Source organism: Cyprinodon tularosa, unplaced genomic scaffold (assembly GCF_016077235.1).
Source record: "Cyprinodon tularosa strain WSP-4 unplaced genomic scaffold, ASM1607723v1 ctg154, whole genome shotgun sequence".
Lineage (NCBI taxonomy): Eukaryota > Metazoa > Chordata > Actinopteri > Cyprinodontiformes > Cyprinodontidae > Cyprinodon > Cyprinodon tularosa.
In genome coordinates this window covers 913,885-940,352 of record NW_024038375.1, presented here as the reverse complement: position 1 = coordinate 940,352, position 26,468 = coordinate 913,885, and the positions used below count along the sequence as shown (strand labels likewise).

Sequence of the window (26,468 nt, the reverse complement as noted above, 5' to 3'; positions counted from 1 at the left end):
GCCCACTTAAAAAAAAATACAAATTCTTTATAAAACCACATTTAATTTCTTACATATTCCTTTCGAGTTATGGTTCAACATTTAACAGCTTGGCTTGTGCCAAACTGGAAAATTTATTATGGCTTGCTTTTGAGGTCTGCTTTTCTTCTTGCCGCTTTTATTTAAAGGCCAGATTTCTACACAGTTAGTTTTCCTGTCCAAAAATGACTCTTGGCTGCTTTTCTGATGGACAATGTATCTGTCAAAGCTGCCAGTTTTGGTTTACAGTTGTGTCATACTACATCTTCTGCTAAATGATGGATTGAACATTTCTCCATGAAATGTTCAAAACGTGAAATGTTTTACAACCCATCCCTGCAGTGAACTTCTCTGCAGCTTTATCTCTAATCCGTTTACTTTGACTCTCCTGCTTCACTGTAATGTTCTCAAACAAAACTGAGAAGTCTTTATAGAAAAATACATTTTATTACAGTTATAGCACTGCAAAAAATATAAATAAATATATAAATAAAAATATATATTAAAAAAAAAGTAAACATGTCTTAAATTGAGTGTTACCCTGAATTTAAGCAGGTAAATAAGAAAACTTTTTCTTTAAAACTAATTTAAAGAAAAACTTATCTAGATTTTTTCCAGTGATTACATGCAGTTGGACTTTTTTTCCTTCTTTTTACCAGTTATCAATTAATGTTTATTAATGGAATGCCCCTTGAGATGTGCCATCTCGTTTTCGAGGGGGTTCATAAATTAGGTGATTTCTGAAGGCAGATTTATTTCACAGGTACAAGGAAACATGGCTCTAGAAGCAAGTGCAAAATTTACTTTTAAGATTTGCAATAATTTGGAAAACCATACATTTTTGTCCTTTACATAGCTGTCACAATGTTATTTAACAAATTTCTTCTAATAAGATACAAAGTTGTAGACTGTAACTGTACAGCATTAGAGGGATTTTTTACAGTACATATGAAGGAAACTAATAAATAAATAAATATTGACGCCGTAGGCTTATTTTAGAAACTAAATGAATCATTTGAACAAATGAAGTGTTCATTTGCAAAAAAAAAAAAAGATAAAAGCCATTAAAAAAACGAGCTGAGGCATGTAATTTACTCTTTGCATGGCGCTGCTGATAAAAAGGGTGTTTTTGTTTTTGAAAAATTATAAAGAAAATATATTTGATATAAATTTGTTGATGGTTTAACTATTTTGTAACCTGACAAGCCAGAATGATGCTTAAATCCTTTAAAAATGTGTTAAATGTTTCACAGACTGGATAAAGAAAAAAATATATATAGGCTATATATATATATATATATATATATATATATATATATATATATATATATATATATATATATATATATATATATATATATATATATATATATATATATATATATATATATATATATATTGTTTCAGTTTTAGTACAAAAAATGTAATATAAGAGTGTCTCTATCGTAATAGAAACCAGTAAACATTTATAAAATGCTTAGTAGGCCTATGTAAGAAGATTCACATGTAAGTAACATTTTTAAGCGTATAATTCAAACTACTACGGCCTCTGTCCAGCACAGCACAATCAAACAGAAACAGTTCCCTTTCTGCACCGCTTTGCTGGATTCAGGTCAGATGTGACTGTCCTGACTGGAAGCAGCTGAGATAAAGGCAGCAGGCTTATCTCTCTGCGGTCGGTGAAATGACGCGTGAAAAACGCGCAGTGTCAGAGAAGGCGGCGGTCCGCTAAATGGTGCCAGAGGGAACAACATCAGGACATCAGATCATTACTACCACAGGTGCATATTGTATTTTGCTCATTATTTTTACATGGCCTGTTAGATGCAATGACAGTGTAAAGACCCTGTGCCAATAGCATAATAGGTAATAATCACATTTATACGCATTTGTTGTGTTTTTTGTCTTTGTTTTGTTTTTAAAGAAGAGATTCCAGAGTGATAAAGTTCTGAAAATATAAAAAGCATTGTATTTTGCGCAGTGAAAATAGAGTTGGTTTCAGGAATGTTGTTTTTAGACTTAAAAGTAGGGGGGGAAATATTAATCTTTTTGTTTGGGATTTATGAAAGCGCTATAAAAAAAACAAGCACAATTGCTGTAGGTACAGGCCTTATCAAAATAATGCATACTTATTTGAATCTTCAATCTTACTTTATGGTTTTGTGGGTTTAAACAGCAGAGGGAGCAAGTGGAGGAATGTTGGATGTATTCACACGATGTAAATGCTTCTATTAACTGCAAACTGCTGTCGTTATTTCTGTGTTGTGTTGCTTGAATGCGCTTTCCAATCTATAGCCATGGAGCTGAAACAATGCGTCGCGCAAAAAACGAGTTCCATTTATCTTTGTCCGCGACGCAGTGTGAAAAAGAGAGAGAGAGGGGTGGAGAGGGAGAGGAGGGACAGCGCTGAAATACTGCATTTCCGCTGCAGAGACGCAGACAGATCAGTGTGGATGGTGTGTAAATCCGCAATGAGAGCCGCTGAAAAATGTCCAGAACACTTACAACAATGATACAAACAAGTGAAAAAAAATGGTTGGGGATCTGATTCTTTATTTTCATGTGTTTTAATGTGCGCAATGTGGCTTTCAATGTTGTGCCAACGCAGACAATAAAACAAGTTGGGTTTGTTCCTTAAAGCAAATGTTCTGGTGAGCGATTGCAAATCTCTTCATCTAAATTTTCTTTGGGTGAAGCAAAAGGAAGTAGTCTGGTGTTTTCTGATATGGATGCATCTCAAGAAAATGGCACAGTGGATGTAATAATCTACTCAATATTAATTTGTAAGGTTACTCCTAAAGGAATTTATTTTATTTTATTTTTTTTGCTTACATTAAAAATACCCATGCCCAACTCTTTTGTAGAAAGAGGTCAGAACTGCAAAACACATGTCAGTGCACAGATAGCAAAAAGCAATTGAACCCTATATTCAAGGCTGAATCAAGGTCCTCCTCGCTGTTCTTTTTTAATCTAGATTGACTTTAAAACACTGTTTAAACTTTAATTTATTATTCATCATGAATTCTGAAAACAGTATCTGTCTTTTTATGAAATTATATTTTCATGCGTAGAAAGACACCCATTTTTTTTATTAAACAAGTAGGCAACTTGCCTACTCAGCACATTCTTGTACATTTAAAAAATATTTTTTTAAAGAAATTATAAATTTTCTTGAAATAAATATAGCTACATTCAGTTGATTTTAAAACAACCATATGCGCGACCTATGATCTTATCTGGTAGGATAACCTTTCATAAAGCACGCATCTTATACCCTATTAACAGCAAGGTTTTCTAGTAATGTTGTTGCTCTGTGAAATACTCTAAGGTAGCCTAGAATGTCCAAATTTAAAAACTTTATAAAACCAGAAGCAGGACATTAGAACAGAACGCGCAATAATGGGTCTGTTGTTTGAAAATCCTGCAGCCTAAACCCTCTCTAATCTTAGGCGACATGGTTTAGGCCTATATATATATATTAAAATATTGGCCAGATTTGAATGTTTTGCCGTCTCTCTTTTTTAAGTATTTATTTTATATTCATTCTTGAAACATCCCGGAGACTCACCTGCAGGTCTGGGTTTTCTTCATGCTGATGATGCGCTTCTTCCGCAGCCTCCACCAGCCGCTGAGGAGAGGAAAAAGGCCCGTTAGTTCCTGCACATGTTACAGAAGTTGCAGAAGGCCATGACCAATCAGAACAATGATTCCGTAGACAATATTCTAAGGAAAAATCTTTTTGAGATGATGTACAAAAACCCCTAACTTTCTTTGGAAAAGTATTTTCCTCTGAGGTGCGTCTTTTAACTTTTCCGGTTAAGAACTTTTTTCATATTACTAACCTGGTTAAATTTTACACTTTAATTCTACATTTTATAGAGATTGGTTTGTGAATATCATAGGTGCATAAGGAAGGATGATCGATGGATATTTAGTTGGCGTTCACCAACGCCGCTATAACCTTCAGCTGTAACACCTGGAGAGAAAAAAAAGGCAAATAAAAAATGTGCTTAGGTTCGGTGTTTCCGGAGGAAACCGAACATTGAAATCGTTCTCGCCTTAGGAGCCAAGCAGGTAATTAACATCTGTCACATGTGTCAAAAATAACTGCAACATAAACACAACTCAGGCTGCTGAGCCAAATTCAATTGACCTCACGCTAAAATCTTGTTTCGTCAGCAGAGAAAAGGTCAGGAAAGCTCTATGCATTACATTTTTTTTTTCCAGTGGAGATCGCATTTTCCTTTTAATGTAATGTAAACACTCAGATACACGATAAATTTAGAATTTGAAGTAAAATTATTACTATTATTGCTTTTCTTGTATTTATGCTTTTAATTAAATCACATAGTATTATGGTTGTTGGATGTATCAGCTTTTCTTATCTAGCAGAATCTCTTTTATTGAATTAAACGCCGTTATTTAGACCCTAATTGCAGCGACTTATCGCCCTCTTGGGATCAGGCGCAGAGAGATAAACCTTATCATTGCTCTGCAGTCCTACAGAGGTGCAGCTCTGAAATGCTCTCATGTCTTAGATAGCTGATGCAGCTCTGAACACATCATGCAACAAAACACATAGGGAGACTTTGCTCTACAAAAAAAGCAGTGGCTTTAGATTCTACTAATGATGAATAATTAAGCAGACCCACATTGAAGGAGTCTCAGAAAACTCATTTAGTTTAGTCAATTTCAGAATGAGTTTGCGACAAAAATGCGATTTGTTAAATGGTACTTTAACTAATTAGCTACTTTAATCAATTCCTGTAGGTGTGTATAACAGCAGCTTAACTGCAAAATTAAACCAAATGGCAAAATAGTCCTCTAATTCAAGTATTATTTGGTAAGAAGAAAAAAATCCCAAACTAAGAAATTAATCTCTCTAAAAATGACTACTTTCAGGGTCTATGAACTTTGTTGATGCTCTCATTTATGACACAAGACAACTTTGTTCCAGCCCCACTTGAAAATGTACAGGAAGTAGGTTATGGTGGACCGACCTACATGCAGGAGGAGAGCCAGAACATTTACAATAAGAAGTCTAATAAGAACAAAGTTTCAGATGAGGCAAAAGGCTGCAAAGGAATCTATAGCAAGGAGCATGACATGTAAACAACAAAATAATCCAGCATAGAGTAGGTGAAAACAGATGTAGTGGGAGGAATAACCACTGGGTGAGGTATCAGGGATTACCCTGATGGTTGGCAGTTTGAAAGTGGACATGAAGCTAAGCACAGAAATATTTATTAAAGTTTTTAAATCATATCTAAATAAATACATCCATAGTCCAGGTATAGTTACAATATTTTAAATCCAGACTAACTATGACAACCAAGGCTGGTGACAACCCAAGTTTATCTTGCCACCATGCAGAGGTGGTACTGAAGGGTACATACAGTAAGAGAGCTGCAACAACAAAACAAGCACCTGTAGTTCATTAAGTCTGTACATCAATTAATTGGAATAAAGACCTTTTTATACATCCTTAAAGGGATGCTAATGGGGATAATGTGTGTAATTACGAATTTACAACAAGATAAATGGTGTCATCAAAAGGCACAAAGTTATTTTGCGCTTATTGAGCCACTACCTCTGAGAGAAGCAACACCCCTGACCCGCCCTCTCCCTCATAGGGACAATCCCAACCCCACCTTTTGCTGTGCCACAGCTTCCAATTTTCTGCTATGCAATGAATGAATTGAAAATTGATTTCCGCAACATGTTTTTTTCTTTTTTTTAACATACCCTGGTGGCTTCCGCTTTCCTCTGGAACATTTCCTCCATCTTTACAGCCAGGTTTTTAACCAGCTTCACACCATCAATCTCCTCCACTCTGACCGACTTTTCAGGCTCTTTATATTTCTGAGAAAATAATCATAAACAAAAGTGACAGCTGGGACAGGTGGAGATATTTTGAAACAGCAGTTGACCCATTAAGGCTAATGCAGTTATTCACATTGTATTATGTTAAAAGAAAGAAAGCGATAAGATGCCTCCTAGCATATCAGCACAGCATTGTTTCAATTCACTCGCTCCAGAGAGGCAGTGGCTGTTAAACAAGGATTATAAACATTGATGTATTTGCTGTCATGATGCATGCAGCCAGACATATGGGAGTGCTTGATATAACCTGCAGTTAAAAAGGACCGACTGTCTTTAAATGTTCTTAGTGATTGGCTACAAATGCAGAGTATCCCTTTCTCTTTTATTGGCTGGAGGTGGCCATGTTGGGTGGCCACTGGGAGGGGCTGTGTAGATGGGAAGGAAGGCTATGCATGGTAAGAGGGTAATTGAAATGGAGTCAAAGCACGAGAGAAAGATAATAACATGTCAAGCTCGGGCAACTCCGAGTAATGAACTACACCTAAAATAATGCTGATTCTGCCGGATGTACAGGACCTCCTATGATAAAAACAAAAGCTTGCAATGGCTCAGAGGAATATAGCATTGCATAATCCAGCATCTACCAGGCGCTCACAAAAACACTGTATTACAAAACAAAAGGCTTCACATTTTCTCATTTTCTGCTTCCAATAGTGTTATCCCAAAGAGAACACAATAAGCTCACACATTCAAAAGGAAAACAGAATGTGTGGACAAAACACACACACCAGGACATGAGGCGACAAATTACCTACTGAGAAGAATAGTGTGAATTTGCAGTGGAGCAGAACAGTTCATTTCACGCCTGTCCTCCTCACCCCAGCACCCCAAGCCCCCAGCCCCAACACCGACCCTCAGTCTCACCACCTCGCAAGCCCTTAAGTCGTCAAGTGGAGGTTAAGCTCCATCCATCAAAAACCCTGATCGTGATTATCAGTTAGAACGATAACCAATAAAGGAGCTCCAGGTGCCAGAAGAGCATAAGAGCTTACCCAGGTTTAAAGAAATCAGGGAAATCACAATAAACTGCAAGTAATAATTATCTCATTTGGTTTACAGCTCAATACTTTCTGCTGATTTGTTTGACACAGCTTTCTCCAGACATGCTTGCCTGCACAGGAACATGGGAAAATAACTTATGTGCTCATACTAGGACGCATATGTGCAGGGTAGAGGGCAGTGAATAAAATCCATGTTCCCTAAAATATGACATAATGTTAAAGTTCATACATTCAAACGAAGATCAGATACAAAAGAATTTTTACCTCAGGGCAGGAGAATCCTGGGTTTTGAGCTTGAAGACGTTTTCTAAATGCTGTTTGGACACTTTCTCCATACTTTCGAGTTTTTCGAGATGCTTCGCTTTCCTCCCAAAGACAAGCAGCTGTGATCTTGGGGTTCATTCTGCTGGTGGTCCTAATTGGGGGACTGGGCTCAGAAGAGGAGTTGGCTCCAGCTCGTGGTGCTGTAATGGACCACAGCTCCTAGAATAAATCCAATGGTGCAAAGTTGAGATTTAATGAATGGAACGGTCTGAGATGCAATTAGAATAAAAAATGAAGTTGTCATAATCTTCTATTGAAGATAACTTTGAATGTCAAGGTTACCTTGAATGTTTCTCTAAGTTTGCTGTCTACATATATAACAAAGAGTGGCCCAACGGCACGCTGTATCTTAGATTTCAGTTCAGACAAAACTGATTGGAACACAGATGCTCATGAAGCCGTAAAGCATTGCACTACATTAAATCAAGTTACATGCTACTGAACAACTCTGAAAAACAAATATAGCAAACCTTTATACCTGGAACAACAGATAATTAATTTAGGACCAGTATGCTCAATTTATCTTGTAGAAGAAAAGTCCTCAACTTCAGCAAAATCAAGTTATTTTTAATTTGAACACAATGTTAGGTTCATTTATTGCTCAGTGATGTGTATATTTCTTTTTCACAATCTACAAATTACATGTATTCTAATCTACATAATAGGGATTTTATAATTGACAGAAAAATGTTACAGATACAAATTTATAACATGTTTGTGTAAATGTTTGTATCAGTGGCTTTTTACATGTAACCATTTTTAAACTGGAAAACTTTGAAAACAATTTGTTACTTTAGTAGTTTCAACCCTACAATTAGATGTATAAATTTGAGGAATTAAACTAAAAGCTAAAGTATTAGGTTAATAGCATCTAAAACACATATTATTGTCACGCTGTAGCTATGTGGGTATTTAGAAAGCAAATATGATATTTGACCATAAGAACCAAGCAAAATGAGCCATTGCTTTGTCTTTCATATTCAGGGCACCTACAAAAAAGGCTTTACCTCTCACCCAAAACCTAGATCAAAACATTGCATATTTGTTTATCAATTATAACGAGGTTTCCAGAAAAGCTACTATGAAACATCAGTTATAATTAAAAATTTGTCAGGATTTAAAACTAGCTGTTATAATTCATCCCTGTAAATGCAACAAAGGTTTTTAATGTAGTTATCTATAATTTCCCTAAAAGATGTTCTCTAAAATCCTTATTATATCATCCAATCAATGATGACGAGGAGCTGTGTGTTGGGTTTTGTAGAAAGGAGCAAACACATTACAAAATCACTGTACAATATTCACTACAACACATTAATATCAATAGCACATGTTATTTTTCTCTTAATCAAACTTCATTCTTACTTTGTTTTTCACCTAATTTATATAAAATAAGTTAAAATCTGGCATAAGCTGGTCAAAAAAAAATAAATATTCACAATGCTTCTTTGCATCAAGCTAAAATTAAATTGATACAGCTCAACCAATTGCAATGGATGGGCTGGTTACCAAGGGACTGTCACAATAAAAACTGTTTCTAGATTCATTAAAAACAATTTAACCTTATTAAAAGTTAGTAAAACAAAAAACAAAAAATTTTAATTTGTTTTTGTGTTTCATTTAAGTTAGAATATCTCCTCTTGTTGAACCTTTCATGCAAAAGCAGTCTAAGTGCAAACAACCATGGGGGATCTTTAGATTTGATTTTAGGCTAACATTTTCCAATTTATTGGTGTTATTTTATTTTCTGTTGACTGTGTGTAAACTGAGGCTATGCACACTTTTAGAAAAGACATTTCAATGACTCACTATTTTTTTAACTGAGCAAAATCACGTAACCCTGGATTTTTCTTTTCATTTATACTACATATATACTGAAAATCTGTCACTGGTAGGTAGTGATGAGCACAAAAGGGACTGCTTGCTGTCAGTAAAGGTTTTAGGGTTTTAGGTGGATGTTTAGTTGTAAAAGTAGCCAAATACCCTTTCAGTGTTGCAGTTATTCAGCACACAGAGGTTCTCCTCCAGCTGTTGATTGCACCTTCATTCATCCAATCCCAGTGAAGTGAATAGAACAGTTTGCAATTCATCATTCTAACCTTACTATGATTTCCCTTTTAAACTTGAACCCACCTCTGCCATCAAGTGGTTGCAAAGCTAATCTGCATCTCTCTTTTCCCACTTATTCCACCTCTTTTTCATCATTTATTCCCTTTCCCACACAGTCGTTCAGCTCACCACCTTCACATCCGAGGCCTAAGGCTCTCCAGTCGGTAGAGTTTACAGGAGAGAGGAGATGAGTGGGGGAAGCTGAGCTGCGGTTAATGGGCCACGTCAAGCACAAACACACATGAACTAAAAGACACACTGACACACACTCCCATGGCACTCCAAACACACCTGAGTCTCCGCTAAATTAAGGTCTCTACATTTAGCTGAGACACTCAAATATTCTTGCAGCTATCAGAAGACAAATACATGACAACAGAAGTGAATGCTTCCTTATCAACCATCAGACAAACGAGGAAATTCATTTGGGTTCATAGAAATTAATCGTACCTTTTGTAAAAGCTGGGATCCAGAATATTTTGCAGAAATTGATTTAATTTCTCCCCCAAAAGCAGAGGCCCAAAGCTTTACGCTGCCAAAAAAGTGAAAGACAATATGATAAATCGACAGACTTACCAAATTACATCAGCAAAAAAACATGAAAAGAGCTACGTTTGTGTATTAAACATGCATATAATGATGAGGTAACTTAACCAAGAGTTCATCCTTTCATCTGCAACTGTTGAGCTTTATCTGTTCTAGATTTCGTTGGGTTGTCAAAACATTTAGATGAAAATGTCACCGTAAAAATTCACCTTTTATGTACTTGTTGATAATTTTATCAAATGTTACTGACTTTTTTGTGAAACAACCTGTACCAGCAGAAACAATGTTCCACATACTTAGGTCTTTTCCATTTTAGACACCAACTACAAAGAAAGAAAGAAGGAAGTAGAAATGCAGTATGTGTACTTGCAGCTTTGTTAATGTAGGATTATAAATAAATTATAAAGTGTTTCCTATTATTTAAAAGGTTTCTCAAAGAGAAAGAAAATACTCTCTTTATCTTTTTTTATTATTGTTACTAATATTGTTATTCGTCACAAATTTCAATCTAAAGTTATACATTTCATGTGAAACCTAGGGGGGAGGAAATTGGATTAATTGTTGTTAAAGGCGTATAATGCAGTTTTTAATCCCCTGATCTTAAAAGAAAACACTAATTCCCTAAAGAATAGTAGACAAAAAAAAAAAAAAAAAAAAAAAAATATATATATATATATATATATATTTGAAATTGAAATATGTATTTGAATTAACGGTGGCTTCAAAAAGTTGATCCTAAAAAGTGAAAATAATGCAATGATAAGATTTATTTTATTTTTTTTAAAGACTATGCTCGTTATGTACTTTTTGATAAATAATAATCTCTGAATTGTGATTTCCTTTAAGAAAAAAAGCACTTTTTGTTGCGTCTTCTTTTTTAAGACACATAAGGAAACAAAATGTTAAGACATTTATGTAATGATTCTTTTAAATTAAGCAAATGTAAAGCTGAGGTAAGTCTTAAGAAGCTTTACAACAAAACAAGCAGTAGTTATTTTTCTGTAAAAAATTTAGTGTAGTTGTTTTCTCAATTTGATAATTTTGTAAATTTTTTCAAATTATACCAGGTGCAAAAGAAATAAGATGAAATTAGAGTGGTATTTTTCAGTCCTCTTTGCAAAATGTTTAGTAAACTAAACAAAAAATAAATAAATAAATGAAACAAAACATCCACCTAATTGTCACTCACACTGAGAGAGGAATCCCTTGCTGGGACCCCGCCACTGGTGCCACATTCCAGTCGATGGAGGTCCAGAGCAGAAGGAATGTGTGCAATATCTGGATCCCGCAGATTCCCTCCATTTCCAGTTCTCTGGAATATATCTGCACAACAAAAACCCAATGCAAGCACGTTGCAGCTCAATCCCCCCTACAGTGCAACTTCTCCCCCTTCTGTTTCCACTGCCAACCCGTCCTCAGCCCTACTACCGTATCAGAGTGTGAGAGAGCAAGAGAGAGAGCATCATCCTCCAGCGTGTTTCTCCATCTTTTCCTCCCCCCTTCCCTCCCCATTCAGCTCATGGTGCAGGAATTACAGAGCTCCTCTCTTTGTTTGCAGCTCAATAGCTCTGGGAAGCAGATTATTGTTTGTTAGGGACAATGCATGAGATTATTTCATTTCTAATGCAAATAAAAAATTGTGCATGGTTATATCAGTCATTGAGTTGCAGGGGGTAAAAATAAGTTGGTTACATTTTTGCACCCCTGCTCTCACAAAAACATCACTGTTATAAAATGTATGCATGTGGTTGCTCTAACATTATTGTAACTTAAATGTTAGACTTTTAAATTGATTATATAGCTGCATCAAAGAGAATTTCCTGCCAGGAAAGCACCTTTTCTATCAGACCTTAAACTATGCTAAATATTGCTATTTTAGTTGAGGAAACAGCTCCTGGGGTATAAATATAGTTTGAAGATAAACTTAAAACTGGCAAACATATTGGATTGATGGTAATTTAGCTCTGTATAAAAGTCTCTGCGGGAGTTAATGGAGCTGCAGATATCTAGTGAGGGCTCCAGCTCTGCTGCAAAAAAGGGAGAGATAGAGAGAGGGAGAAAAAAGGAGTTACAAACAGTGGCACCACTAGGGGGGGGGCTGGGTGGGCAATGTATGGGCAGGAAGCATTTTAATGGGTAGAAAATATTTACAGGTGTTTGTACAATTAGGCATGCAATTTCTTGTATGGTAGAATACCGTTTTTTTGGTATTTACATTATAGTGCCTCCTTTTTAGAATGTCACAGCAACTGTAGGCCCACATTTAGAAAAGTTACAGTAGTTAAAATAATTAGAAATGTGTTTTTTGAGGGGATTAAAAAAATTATCTGATAGGGAGCAGGTGTAGACAGATGTTCCTAGAAGGATCTAAGGGAAAGGGGACTGGCAAAAGTGGGCAACAGAGAGTAACTCAAAAAATACAACACCGCCTAAATGTGGCACAATATGGAAAAGAAAACGATGAACAAGAAAACACAGAATAACAAATCAAAGTGGAACTGAAAACTTAAAAAGAAACTCCAACAGAAATCCACATAGGCCACAATCATAACGACTACAAGTTCTGCAAGAATACCAAAACCTAATAACAATACATACAAAAAAACAATGTGTTTCATTAGTGTAGGACAGCCTTTCTCATTTATTGCCCCAGTCTGGTGGCCTGCACACTTTAGATGTCTCTCTCTTTTCATCGCCTGAATCAAATAGCTGAATTACCTCTTCAGAATGCAATCAAGTTCTTCAGAGTCCTGCTAATGATACAATTATTTAACTCAGGTGTGTTGAAGCAGAGAGACATCTAAAATGTTCAAAGACAACAACCCTCAGGGACCGTTACGGTGGAAGCCTGATGTAGGGTATTGTTTAACATTTAGAAATATAATATCGAAATTATGAAATGAAGTTTGAATGGTGTTTAGATTTACTAAGACTCAACAGTAACTAAAAAGAAACAACTCCCATGGAAGACAGATAAGACTTCTTGTGAGAAAGGACGGAGATTTACATTATCGATGTGCATTCTTCCGTGATTGGCTGAAGTCTTAATTAATCACTGCACATTGTTAACCAAAAGCAACCTCTCTGTGCCTATCCAGGCGCTGCTGGTGCTGCACTGCAGAGTTGAAACTCCTCATGTATGAAAACAGTTTCAGTGTCCCATTATTCAATCATACCGGAAGATGTCCCCATCGTCCTGCACTGTAAACGCTGATTATAAGGCGATAATCACGTCCGGGCATCAAACGGGTTGACGCAGTGCCTCCTATTCCTCCTTCCGTACACACTCCACCGCCTTCACCCTCCATAGGAACCTTGTTTCCACTTGAGGCTTTTATTAGACTCGTAATTGCATCGTACATCAAAGTTGTGAGGGGGCTCGTTGCTGCCTGTTACATGCCGATAAGGCACCTACATGTTGGATGACGGACAATATCATCCAATGTATTCTCTGACCGGCGGCCTGCGCACCACACTGACTCCTAAAATGTTTTAATTAACCAAAACCCATCACATAAAAACACCCTAGTCACATCACTGAGGAGAGTGTGCTGGTATTATTGGACCTGCTGTAGATAAGACTGATTGGACAGTCATAGCTATGTGTCCTTGAGCAAACCGAGGAACTGACTCACAGGGGTGGCTGCTTTATTTGTCTATAGAGGCTTTAATCGACACTTAATGCTGAACACAATCTTACTTTCTGAAATTTACTGTTAAATAAGCTTCCTTGCAGAGCAGTTAGGTGAAATCTCATTTTTAAGTCTTAGACAGCTTTGAAATTGCTGCCCAAATTAACTCACTTCTTAAGTAAAACCTAACAAATGTATTTGTTGAATTCATGTCCCGGTCAGGTTTACCATTAACTGAGTTTAAGGTGGTCTTGCAATTATGTACAGTAGACTTCCTCTAGGTATCAAGGTTGGGAAATAAACATGAGCTGTCCATGGTGCTGAATGCACTGCCATCCGTTCCAGTGAAGTAGACTTCCTCTAGGTATCCAGGTTGGGAAATATACATGAGCTGTCCATGGTGCTGAATGCACTGCCATCCGTTCCAGTGAATACACAATTCTCACTTGAGCTGAACGGAACAGCTTAATTCACTCACGATTCAGGCAAGGAAGCAATGTCATTTTTTTTTTTTATTATTTTGTGCTTTTAACTTTTAAAGTATTTTTGAGTAGAATGATATTTAATAGTGGGATTTTTCTTTTCTTTAAACTCTGACAGCGACAAAACAATTTGACAGATGTGCAAAACACCAAATCACATAAAAGAACAAAGTTATATAAGTTAAAGTGTACAGACATGAAATAGAAAAGAAAAACAAATGGTGGTTCACAATTAATAGAAGAGCTGTGGAAAACATGTCTGGGAAAATGGCACTTGCCAAAAACATACAGATTCAAAACTTCAAAGAATGGTATGCATGGGAAAAAAAATAAAAAAAATTCATTCTGCCCATAGAAAGTCTCCATCATTACTTACATTTATGTTAAAGAAAAAAAAAAAACATATTCACCAGAATACATACTGTAGAACTAACTATATCATGTTTTAGGTGACCATTAAATGCATATGAAAAAACAACTTCAATTAAATAGTTTCTTAATAAAAGCTTTGGGTCTCTTTAAGCTCTTTTAGGGAACTGTTACTGCAGCAATAATATAATCTGTTCTTTCAGAGGATGTTGCTTATCTTATAGATAACAACTATAACTCTAATAACCTTTATGAAAGACCTAAGTGAGGGGTATCTATCCCATTCATTAGTTTTCTCTGTATGCAAAATTAAAAATCTATAGAGTTGCTTCCAGTGGAATATGTTGTTCTCTATCTGTACTCCAATGCCCATTTTACTTAAAGCCAGTTGGTAAATAGTTATCTGTGAAGCCTAGCTTATGGGATCAAGTCCTTCAGTAACCAGCAGTTGTCCCTAGGCAGGTATGTTGTAGAGTAAAACAAAAGTCCTTCCTCTTATCAAGAGGAATCCTCCTGAAGAATAAGGCTTATCAAGCAGTGACCTGCAGAGACCAGGAAGGGTTGAGAAGACTGTAGGCCAACATGTTAAAATGCACAAGCCCTAATATTGAAAAGTTTATATAAGAAAAAATGTAAACCAATTCATAAGCAATCAGTTGCTCTGTCTAGAAAGGAAAACTCAGAAGCACCTTATCTAAGTAAGCTAACTAAGTACAGTAACTTTTGAAATGTGAATTTATTCCTGGTGATTTTTTAGTATATATATATAATTGTTTTAATTCAGTTTTGGTTTAATTTTTGTCATTTAACAGTTTAGATGGTTGAGATATTTTTAAGATTAATATCAAACGGAAAAAAAGTAATAATAAATGAAAATGTACTAAATTATAATTTTGTAAAATAGAATATTGATTTTGAATTGTTATTTTAAACCAAAAGAAATTTAAAACAGAAACTGTCCTATTAACAAAATAAAGTGCCTCAATGATAGTAATATTGAACCAACATACAGTACCTGCAAAAGTCTTACTGAACTTTTGCAGAACATTACAGAAAACACCTGACTTCAGTGACTGCTTCAACAATGCTATACACACACACACTCCAACACACATATATATATATATATGTGTGTGTGACTGTGTGTGAATTCCATGACTGGATTGGAAAAACAACTTTATTTAGTAATTAAAGCAAAGCCTTATGATGAGAGGCAGACAGTATTCAACCATTAACCTGTGTTGAACCTTCACAGCTATAATCCGCGTCTTGACTTGATTAAACATAAACCTCTTAGAAGGTGAAACTTCGGACACCTCTTGTCCAGCTCTCTTGTTAAATCTGTTGGCTTAGCCTCACCTCATTTCTTCAGCAGTCAAGGATTACTCCACTCAGGCCCCTTTTTGCCTGTTGTTGGTAACATGATGGAGTTATATGCTAGTACTCCAACATGACACAAATCTGACACTGATGTACAGACAGGTGTGACGGGGAGGGATTCTCAGAGCTTTAGAGTCTAAATATAATACATGCAGTCACTTGCAGAGTATGTTTGGTAATTGTTTTGGTAAATACTTATTTATAGCATAGCCCTATGGGTCTAAAATGGAGCAGTGCATTGTGTAAATAGACCCATGGCTTGTTACTTCAGCAGCTCAGAAATTCCAGGATGTTTACTTTGTTTTTCGAGCTGGAGCAAAAAATAGGAAGATTTGCATTAAAGAAAAACTTTAGGTTGTGTAGACCTATTATTGATTACTAGTGTAATCCAAATCTAAGGAAATAAATAACACATATCATCTTAAAGTGAAAAGCAAAGCAAGTCTTGCATTGACAAAAATTTTTTGTGTCATTAGATTAATTCACTTTCCTTTATGTCTATAATTCAGCAATTGTTTACTGCCTACACCTGTTTTATTGTTATCTACTGAGCCGATTCTGTACAGGCATATACCTAAAGTTATCTACTGAGCACTTACATGTCTATAAGTACTCAGTGGATAACACTGCATAGGTAGTTACATTTCAAGTGATCAGATTAATTTTTATACAGTTTTAGCTTTTAAATACCTTTTATTGAAATAAAGATACAAAAAATGGGATTTCAAAAGGTGATGTTCCTGTATTTTCTGTTTATTATTATTGGCTCTTTTTTTTGTTCTGATCTTGCTCATTTTAACTTAAACAAATTATTTTATAGCTTTATTCAGAATACATAAACCAGATCACAAAAACCTAAACCTTTCAAACATCAGGTAGTTTAGATACATCCTGTAGTCAATTTTGTGTACCTTCGTTATGCTGTTTTTAGCAGTTTATACAAACTATATATTTATACAAAGATTTATTATTTTAATGCTTTCTTCTGTTTGTACGAAAGTATTTCCTTGTCTTCAATCTATAAAGACGGAAAAAAATTAAATTCCATATATTATAAACAGATTAATGTTTGAAATCTCTTTTCAACAATCAATACTACTGCTGTCTCAGTATAAGCATCTAAACATTTAGATGAAATTCCAGGATAACTGGATTTCTCTCAGTTTTGCAATTTTAACTGGTCCCTGTTCATTTTTTCGGATAAGGATGAATAACTGCAAATTTAAGGTTAATTTAACTTTTACCTTTGCATTTAACCCATCTCTATGAGAGCAGTGGACAGGATGAAGCACCCTGTATCTGGGACTAGGGGTTCTGCTCAGGCACATAGAGTGGTAGGCTGTGGGGTCTAAACCTTTTACTTGCAGTCTTCTCAATACAGGCACTCTTCTCCAACCCCAAAGCCACAAGTCCCCCACCTCTCCCACTGGGAAGAGTTCAAAATTGTTCCATCATGTGTTATTTGTTTATAAGTGACTTACAAATAAAGAAAATATAAATGTATTGAGGTTTGGCATAAAACAAAGGAGTAAAAAAAGCGGCATAACCAACAACACTCTGATGTTGTGGAGATGTTTCTATTTGAAAGGTTTTTGGAATCTGCATTACATTTAATTACAAGCAATATTTCAGCAAAAATAATGTTTCAAAGCAGATGATGAAACAGCACAAAACTAGTTCTGCTTATACACCTTAAACCTCCATGAGCTTAGGGATACAAGAAAGAAAGAGGTGGTCAGTTATCTTTCTTTCTGTATACTTCAACTTTTACTATTTGTATGGAAGACTACCAAGTACTGTCCTATTATGTTGCAAAAGGTATTATTGGCAGCAAGTCAGTAGAAGTAGCACAAGGAATGTTTTAAAAGACGAAGAAATTTAATTTAATTTAATTTTCCAGTGTGAAATTACAGTATGCTACTGTAATGAAACATTATTAAGAAAGGGCTATCTATTGTTTGTTTGTTTTTTCTTTAGATTCCTTCCACTAACCTGTCCAAACAGGATAAGTTTGAAAGCTGTCACACAAGTAGAGTTCTTTCAAGGCCATGCTTCATTCACACTGCAGTAGCTGTCTAAGATTTTAAGAATTTCTTTAAAGCACTACTCAAAAAAACACATAACGTGACAAGCAATATATTATTACACTTTTAACTGATCCTTAGCTTTCATAGGTAGTGAAAAGACTGAAATATTTGTATAGTATGGAAGAACAATAACAAAACAAAAACAACAACCACAAAAAAAACTGATAAAAAACAAAAAACAAATCAAACTTCCCAAACTTGTGTCAGGAGGAATAAGGGATAGTTTTTTTGCACCACATTGTTTTACTTAAGTGGACTGCTGACGCTGTGAGCAGTTTGCTGGCATAGCGCCAACCATGGAGCGATGCCTATCCTATTTAAACCCCTCCTGCAATCAAGCAAAAGGTGAGGGATCACGGATAATCATTGCGAGGAATTACTCTTCCTTAATTCCGGACTCTAAGGATTTATTCCAACTGTCTTATCTTGGTCATCTCACTCAGGCAGAGCATTACTAAAGGTCTGGAGACTCCAACTTGTGAAAGAATCCCAGGACAGGACCCATTTTATCCTTTTCCTTTTTTTTCAGCATGCAGCTCCCTGAACTTTTACAAAATGCTTCATTCTACACTGGTCCACAGAATGAGCCCCCTTTGTCACGAGCTGGCTTCATCGTGCTCTCCATCATCATGGCCTTTTTTACAATTCCTGCCATTGTGCTGAATGCTACAGTGATCATCGTGTCCCTCATGAACAAGCAGCTGAGGCAGCCACTCAACTACGCTCTGGTAAACATGGCTGTAGCTGACCTGGGCACAGCAATGACCGGGGGGGTGCTGTCCGTGATCAACAACGCCCAGGGGTACTTCTCCCTGGGCAGGACAGGCTGTGTGATGGAAGGCTTTGCAGTGTCCTTGTGTGGTGAGTCACAGCAGTGGAACATAATAGGAACTGCTAACTTTATTCTACTAGTTACACCAACTGTTTTCCTTCTACATTCATGCAGGAATCACATCATTGTGCTCGGTGGCTCTGATTGCAATAGAGAGGATGTTTGTGGTGTGCAAGCCTCTTGGACCGATAACCTTTCAGAAGAGGCATGCTGTTGGAGGTATAGTCTTGTCCTGGCTGTGGTCTTTTACTTGGAACTTGCCCCCACTCTTTGGATGGGGCAGATATGAGTTAGAGGGCGTTGGGACGTCCTGCGCACCAGACTGGCACAACACAGACCGCAACAACGTCTCCTACATCATTGCTTACTTTGCTGTGTGTTTTGCTTTTCCTTTCACTCTCATCCTGATCTCTTATGCAAAACTTCTGTGGACATTGCACCAGGTGAGACATTTTGAATCACAAAAACATTTAATTGTATTTAAGTTTAAAAAAAAAATTTATTTTATGTTTTAATGCCTCATTTACTTCAGAACTTTGGTGGAGAAGGCTTATATCTATTTAAGAGATTTATAGGGAAAAATAATGATTATCTTGCTCAGTAAAGGTATGAACTAAAGAAAAAAATAATGCATCACTGGCTTATGACAAAGTAGTTATGAGATAGCAACTGAGTAAATGCATAAGATTTATTTTACAATAATCTGTCAATTATGAATGTCTTCAAAATGGTTTGTAGTTGGTGAATTTTTTGGGGTCGAACAGATAATCTGGGGTGGCCAAACAAATCTCTTATTAGAACTTTCAGAATTGTATTGTGCTCAAGAATCTCTCTCAATTTTAACTTCTGATTGATTACAAATTTTTAATAAATTATGCTATGAATTTTTAGAGTGTACTGCCAGACATTTTGAAGTCTGACAGATATGAATTCCTTTTGTTGCAGGATAATTAAAAAAATTTTGAAAATAAATTGGTACTGGTTGCAGAAGAAGCAGTTGATGAGCTTGCAATTGTGGTATTTTCAGTTTCCTGCTTTTAAACCTAATATGGCCATGGCTCTAATAATATACCATAAATGATAATCAATCTACTGTGCCTCTCGCCCGTAGTCAGCTGGAGATAGGCACCAGCACCCCTTGCGACCCCACTTGGAATAAGCTTGACAGAAAATTGATGAATGGACTGATGATAATCAATCTTAAAATCAAGGCTTTGCCTTTCATGACATATAATCAAAGAAGTTTCAAACATCTTTATTCTTATCTAAGTTGAGGATCAATCTCCCACTCCTGATCAAAAATTTGTAGGATTTAATTATAATAAAGATGACACTTCACAGTTCAAGGTCTGCGTTTAGTGAGCTTCCTGTTGTCAGACACTTCTCATTTCTGACATTCTGCTTTACAGGTTTCAAAGATGACCTGTGTGGAAGGAGGAGCAGTTGCTAAAGGGGAAATGAAGGTGGCATGCATGGTGATACTGATGGTCCTTTCATTTCTGATCAGCTGGCTGCCTTATGCCGGCCTGGCCATGTTTGTAGTCTGCAGACCAGAAGCAAAGATTCATCCGCTGGTGGGAACAGTGCCAGTTTACTTGGCCAAGAGCAGCACTGCTTATAATCCCATCATCTATATCCTACTTAATAAACAGGTACTTAAACTATGCTTTAATTATAGAAGAAATTATAAATAGATTGTAAATCAGAGGCCAGTTTCAAAAAGCAGGTTTACTGAAAACTCAAAACTTTTTAGACTTTAAATCTGGGAAACTCAGAATTTTCGGTTTCACTAAGAGACTTTACACAACCTCTGTCTCTGTTGCTGTAGTAACATTCTCCTCAGAGTTAACCTGGTCGGGAGCAGATTTTCCTTAATAAACTCAGAGTGTCTTCTGTCTCTTCCCTCATTTAAGCCAATCATATTGTTTTATTTGCTGATCCAGTCAGGAGAGTTTTTTGTAGTTTTGTACAAACATAGCATGTCCTATTGAATAGGAGGCATTCATTCACAGAGCTTTAGATATCCTCCTTTTAATATTCAAAGAATGATCTTTATAAGTGCAAATGTTTCACCTCACAATCATCACAAACATCCACAACCTTATCCATCTTCACATTTGCAGCATTACAGACTTCTTCAACAGGTATTTAGAGAGACAGCAGGCACAGAACCCCATGAGATGATGCACAGGTCCTACTTTACCTGTTACATTTGTATACTTCATCTTCACCTGCTGAAAGATGCACTTCTCCCCCATGAGAATGTAAAATAAGTACAATACAATACATTGATCCACTAGCATTCGGACAGTAAACTAGAATTCTAGTTTATAATCAGGAAAAAGGCACTTCCTTGTTGTACCAGTAACTAGTCAAATAGGTTCTTAACTGATAATCGCCTTTTCATAGTTGTTACATATATGGTCAACTTTGAGTGGACCTACTCAGTGTTGATTAAACTAACTCACTGCAGCTTTTATGAAACCAAAAACACAGAGTTCCCAACCTTTGGCTACATCAATTCAGACTTGAGGATTTCCATCTGAGATTGTTAAACCTGCTTATTGAAATAGGGCTTGGGTAAAATTACCTCTGCTCTTTTGTAATCACAACAGCCCCATCTAGTGGTGGTAACGCACATAACACAGATATCCTGCTGTAGAAATTATTTAAAATTTGTATAAATAACAATTATGTTTTGGTAGTGTTGAAAATTTTACCCAATCAACTATTAAAAAGAATTTAAAAGGATTTCCATCGCTTTTGTACGCTAACAAACCACAGTGACAGATCTTGCATGTTTCATAAGCTCTGTATTTCTGTTTTTTAGTTCCGTAAGTATGCAGTTCCCTTCCTGCTATGTGGCAAGAGTTTTGACGATGAAGATGAGGCATCGGAGGCAGTGACTACTGTGGAGACAATAACTACAAATAAAGTGGCTCCCAGTTGAAATGTAAAATTCATTTATAACCAGAAATGTATATGAAGCACAATAAAAAAGTTTCTCCTTGTTTTGTGGAAATGGATGTTTTCAAAAATGTGTAATATGGACACACACTGATTTAGAGTTTGTAATTCAAAATAAATATGAACATTAATTCAGCATAAATTTATTTAATGATGATAGAAAAAAATATCAAATGAAGTCAAGGCCAAAAAAGAAAACATACAAAAAATGTATTTATACAAAATCTATAGGGATTATATATATATTAAAGCATTTGCTACTGAGAGAAATGATGTTGCACCGAAGAAAAAAAACAACATAAAACATTGGGGGAAATGTCAAGACTTTCAAGTAGAGAACATTACTATGGGTCATCCCATATGTTTGTACATATTTTACAGCATCTTCTATTTTAATACAGATTTCTGAACATTAATAGTTGTTATAGTAATAATAATAATAGTAACAAGATGAAGAAAAGCTAACAAAAAAGTTTCTATGAATATGTGTTTCTCTGTAAACTGGTAGTTTGTGGTTTATTTTTTTTTCCAAACCTGCAAAACAGAGGAACAGTGCACCTTGAAAATATTTTGTTATGCTCTTCATTCCCAGCATTTTGAGGTGGGGTGTAAATGACAGATACAGTTTCCACTAAACCATACACATGGTCACAAAAAGTACAAAAATCTTCTCACCTTATTACACAAATCCGTTTATAAAAAGAAAAAGCACTATACATGTACTTGTGCAAAGACAAACAGCTATGTGCTAATATTTAAATACCATTGGTATAGACTAAACCAAATTATTATCTTTTCTCAGGAATTCCCTGACATGAGGTAAAAGTAAGTTTTCTTTATCTTTAGTTTCAAAACAACATTTCAAAAGTCTTTACAAAATAATGCATATTTTCAGTTCATTAGTTCTGCAATTGCTACAAATAGTATAATGTGCCTTTTATGTGCATTGGTCCTTTTGGCCATAAACAAAAAGGACTAGAACACATTTTGTTTGAAACTCACAAACAATTCAAAGAGCCCTTTCAATGTGCACACAAAGTGGAAAACCTCAACGTTCAGGACAGAATCAAGCATTCAGATTGAGAGTGCACCAACCAACGAATCAAACGCCCATGAGCAACAGATCATAGCAACCTTGAACAGCATTTGAAGAAAGTTTATCTCTCTATTGTCATATTTAATAGAGACACTAGTTTATTTAGTCCAGTATGTGCTGGGCTGGCGAATGGTAACCGATGATACATAAACAAAATTGAGCAATTACAAGAAAAAGAATAGCTTGTTGAAAGTCTCCACACTGTGCAGATATTCTGACGTAATGATATATGGTCACAGTTGCCTAACGAGGTATAAACTGTATGCAAGAAACCAGGTGGGTTAAGAGAGAAAGGGACATGGACGGGTTTCTATTGCTTTGCACCTCCCAGCCTATCTGACACCAGTACACCCCCTGCTGTTCAACATAGGGAATAAGTTGCAATGTCCTTTGGATGACAGCCACATAACCTCAAACACCATGGCGCCTTATAATCGTATAAATTTACACTGCCATTTGTCACTTTAAAACAACAAACTTCATGAATATTATAAGGATTGTATGAAACAGAGCAACACAAATTAGTGAACAACAGTGAAGTGGGATTATTTTTCACATGACTCGTACATAAAAACCCCAAATGTTCAACTAACTAGTCCCTTTTACTTTGATGCCCCTGGAAGAAATCTAGTACAACCTATAGCTTTAAGAGGCCACGCATCCATAGAAAATAAAAAGTATCTGTTTTATTTAGTTTCAGTTCTTCCCTGAAGGGTTTAGAGGGTTGTTAAAAAACATTGGTGAACAAGCAACACCAGGAAGACCAAGATGCATGCTGTGGCTTTCTCTATGTTAAGTAGAGGTCAATCCTCAGCTGCCCTGCCTTTATTCTGCCTCAGCTGCTCCACATTTCATTTGATTAGCTCTTTTGGTTTGTTTGTTTTTTCATTCACCAATCCTGTGTTAGGGTTTGAAATCGGTGGGCTTCATTAAGGATTGTAGGATTCATTATACTGTACCACCTATTACTCTTCTCCATGCAGTTTTTTTGTTTGTTTTGTTTCTGCAAATTTTATGTTTTATCAAATATAAACCACCAGAATTCTCATCCCAAGTCCCTGTGAGCAGTGTGATCCAAATGATAAACCTTGACACAGAGCATTAATCAGATAAACAGCCAAGAGGCCCATTGTAAGATAAGCTACATGAAATCCACAGGTTTAGTGGGGGAACCTGTCAAAAATAACACAGCAAATCAAAACTTTATTGAAGAATGACAAAAAAAAAAATGAAGAAATGAAGGCATTATTCAAAGACAACCATTACAAGTACTGTTTTCTGTTCTGAGCTTTGAAAGTGTACATGTGTGGGTTGGGGTCAGGCTGCTTTTCTGCATCAACGGCAGATCGACTTGTTAAAGCTGATCAGAAGATGCTAGACAATTTTAGATATTAGAAAATCAGTTAGGGGCAGCAGAAACTTAAAGGAATGCATCCCAAGCTTGTATTCAGAGCTGCAATGGAATGGAAAGCATATCCATGATAGGATGGCCCACTCAAAGTACAGATTTAAATTCAGCTACGAGTTTGGGGAAATGCCTGAAAGTTAGTGTTCAGATACATTGTAAACATCTAATCCGACTGATCTATTTTGTAAAAAGGTAATAAACAACAGACAAAAATGTAACTCTCCAGGTGGGAATATTTTCAACTATGTTCTGTTTTCATTAAAGTATTAATTCAGGAAACTATACATTACATGCCATACATTTTAGTTTTTTATTTGGAAAAAATGAAAACTATATAATCATGCTTCAATTTCACAACTATGCGTCATCCTGTTTTGTTTTAATCATATAAAATCCCATAGAAAGTATCAATTTTTTTTTGTCGAAAGGAGTCAGTATGTGGAAACATTCAAAAAGTATTAATATATCTGCAAGACACTCTACATACACAGGGGGTCTGATTGGAGAATGGAGATTTAAACCAATACTATGATGATTCAGGGGTTTGATAGGGTAAAATCCCAGCACGAGCCTCAAAAATATCAGTTTATCTGACTTTTACTTCCTCTAGCAGCAAAAAAAATGCATTTAATTCAGTGCTGACAAACCATTTGATTCAAAAACCAACAAAAAAGCAGCAATGTTTATGCATGGAAGCATTTCAATTAATGTGCACACAGCAGGAAATATCCAAATAAATATATTCCTTATATAGCCATTTACCTTAGAATCTTGAGGTTTATCTGCACAAAAAAATCTGCTTATAGAAAAACATATTAGAAGTCATTTGAATATACTGTGCAGGTGTGTCACTTTAGAAGAATTTCTAAAAAATATTTCTTAGGCAAAATAAAGAGTGCATATTAGCAAAAAGAAAAGGCTTTTAAATATCAGAGTACCTCATTAAAATAATGCAAGTTTTTTTTATATAACATGAATCACAATGGTTCATATTGCTGATCTTTTAAACGATACATAATTACAAAATATAGTTATCTCTTTACAAAGTGTCTCTTGCTATATTATACAATTTACAGCATATCAACTAGGAAATATTAGTCAGGCTATTCTTCAATGTTTAAAACAACCTGCCTGCTAGTGCATTTACCTCAAATGCTTATGTTTCTTTAAACACATACAACTCAAGTTGAATGATGCTAAAAGTAGGACAGTTAATTCCTGCATAATCTGTTATGACTCGACATTTTAAATTAGCTTCAGCTATCCTAAGACAACCTGCTCAAACAACAAAGGTATTAAGCTCTTTTTTTCCCCCCCTATAGACTAAATGAGTAGATATGCCTCACTATGCTTGCATTGAAAACTTGCATGATATGCCGAACCTTAATAAAGTGACTGAGGTAATGACATCATACATCTGATTGTCATCACCCTTTGAGACCCGCCCTGCATAGTGTCTCACACCTTTGCCAGCTCTGGCCTTGTACCTCTCCCTAGCATCAAGTGTCCTGGCGTCCAATTGGCTGCAGGCTGCGTTCCTTCCAGGTGAAGATCTTCAGTAGAGAGTTCCTGTCAACGATTTGCTCTTGCCTCCTCTGCTGGCAGGAGGTGCTTCTATGGTGCTTCTTCCTTCTGTATGCCTTTTCTGCTCTGTGTAAAAGGCACTTCTTTTGGTTTGAGCCAACAGATGCAATTCTGATTTTAGAATTTATATGTTCACTGTTGTGTGCGGTCAGATCTGTCAATCCCTTCCAGCTGATGCTATAAAGTCGTAATGCAGATCATCTCATCTGCCAGATCCTCCTCATAAGGAACTCTAGGTTCTGTCTCTGGCTCCTCATCACTGTAACTGGCTCCTGTGTCTGGCAGCTCGTAGTCCCTGGGGGTCAGAAGAGGAAACACGTTGACCCCATTAATGCCAGGAGCGATCCCTTCGCTCAGCAGGTGGCTGGCTGCACTCTCCATCTCGTCTATTGTCATCTCACATGCATCTGCTATTTCATGCTTCGTGGCAGCGACAAATTTGGGATCCTTGGCATATCTTCCAAGCCCCTCTGATATCAAAACCTACAGGAAAGAAAAAAGAAAGTAGTTACAGTAGTAGTAGTACTTTATCTTCTTTGAGTAAATGTTAGTTGAACATTAAAATGAAGATGTCTAATTTCACAATTCTATTAAAAATAAAGTGCCTTTCAAACATATTTCTGCTTTGCATATTTCTATATATTACATATCTGCATTTTTACTTTGTCCCAGTTTAAATAAAGAAATTAGTTTATTTATTGGGATTGTATGTAATAGAAAAAAAAAGAAAAAAAAAACAGTGCTAAACTA

The 26,468-nt window shown here is 36.0% G+C and overlaps 3 protein-coding genes across 4 annotated transcripts in view; 1 reads left to right on the top strand and 2 right to left on the bottom strand.

The window, feature by feature from the left end:
- Positions 1–11,353, bottom strand: part of LOC119779992 (voltage-dependent calcium channel subunit alpha-2/delta-3-like) — a 49,519-nt gene extending 38,166 nt beyond the window's left edge. Inside the window, exons 1-5 of one of the 2 annotated variants that reach the window (XM_038279876.1) lie at positions 11,071–11,353; positions 9,786–9,867; positions 7,167–7,385; positions 5,764–5,880; positions 3,587–3,646 (exon numbers count right to left, since the gene is read on the bottom strand). In XM_038279876.1, the coding sequence (XP_038135804.1) occupies positions 3,587–3,646; positions 5,764–5,880; positions 7,167–7,385; positions 9,786–9,867; positions 11,071–11,183 (591 nt within the window). In that variant the 5' untranslated portion in view covers positions 11,184–11,353. The remainder of the gene's footprint in view (positions 1–3,586; positions 3,647–5,763; positions 5,881–7,166; positions 7,386–9,785; positions 9,868–11,070) is intronic. The other variant, XM_038279875.1, reaches the window with a different exon arrangement.
- LOC119779999 (parapinopsin-like) lies at positions 1,655–21,685 on the top strand. Its single transcript, XM_038279885.1, has 5 exons — positions 1,655–1,799; positions 18,361–18,692; positions 18,778–19,106; positions 20,073–20,315; positions 21,494–21,685. Exons 2-5 carry the CDS (start codon positions 18,362–18,364, stop codon positions 21,611–21,613), a joined length of 1,023 nt encoding a protein of 340 aa, XP_038135813.1. The 5' UTR covers positions 1,655–1,799; position 18,361; the 3' UTR covers positions 21,614–21,685.
- LOC119780005 (voltage-dependent L-type calcium channel subunit alpha-1D-like) overlaps positions 21,610–26,468 on the bottom strand; it is a 99,576-nt gene continuing 94,717 nt past the window's right edge. The window contains 1 exon segment of the mRNA XM_038279890.1: positions 21,610–26,201. Within this exon segment, the coding sequence (XP_038135818.1) occupies positions 25,896–26,201 (306 nt within the window). The 3' untranslated portion in view covers positions 21,610–25,895.

Coding starts and splice junctions, on each gene's coding strand:
- LOC119779999 (XM_038279885.1), top strand. CDS start 18,362: ATGCAGCTCCCTGAACTTTTACAAAATGCTTCATTCTACACTGGTCCA. Junction 18,693..18,777: donor CTTTGCAGTGTCCTTGTGTG/GTGAGTCACAGC, acceptor ACATTCATGCAG/GAATCACATCATTGTGCTCG. Junction 20,316..21,493: donor ATATCCTACTTAATAAACAG/GTACTTAAACTA, acceptor TCTGTTTTTTAG/TTCCGTAAGTATGCAGTTCC.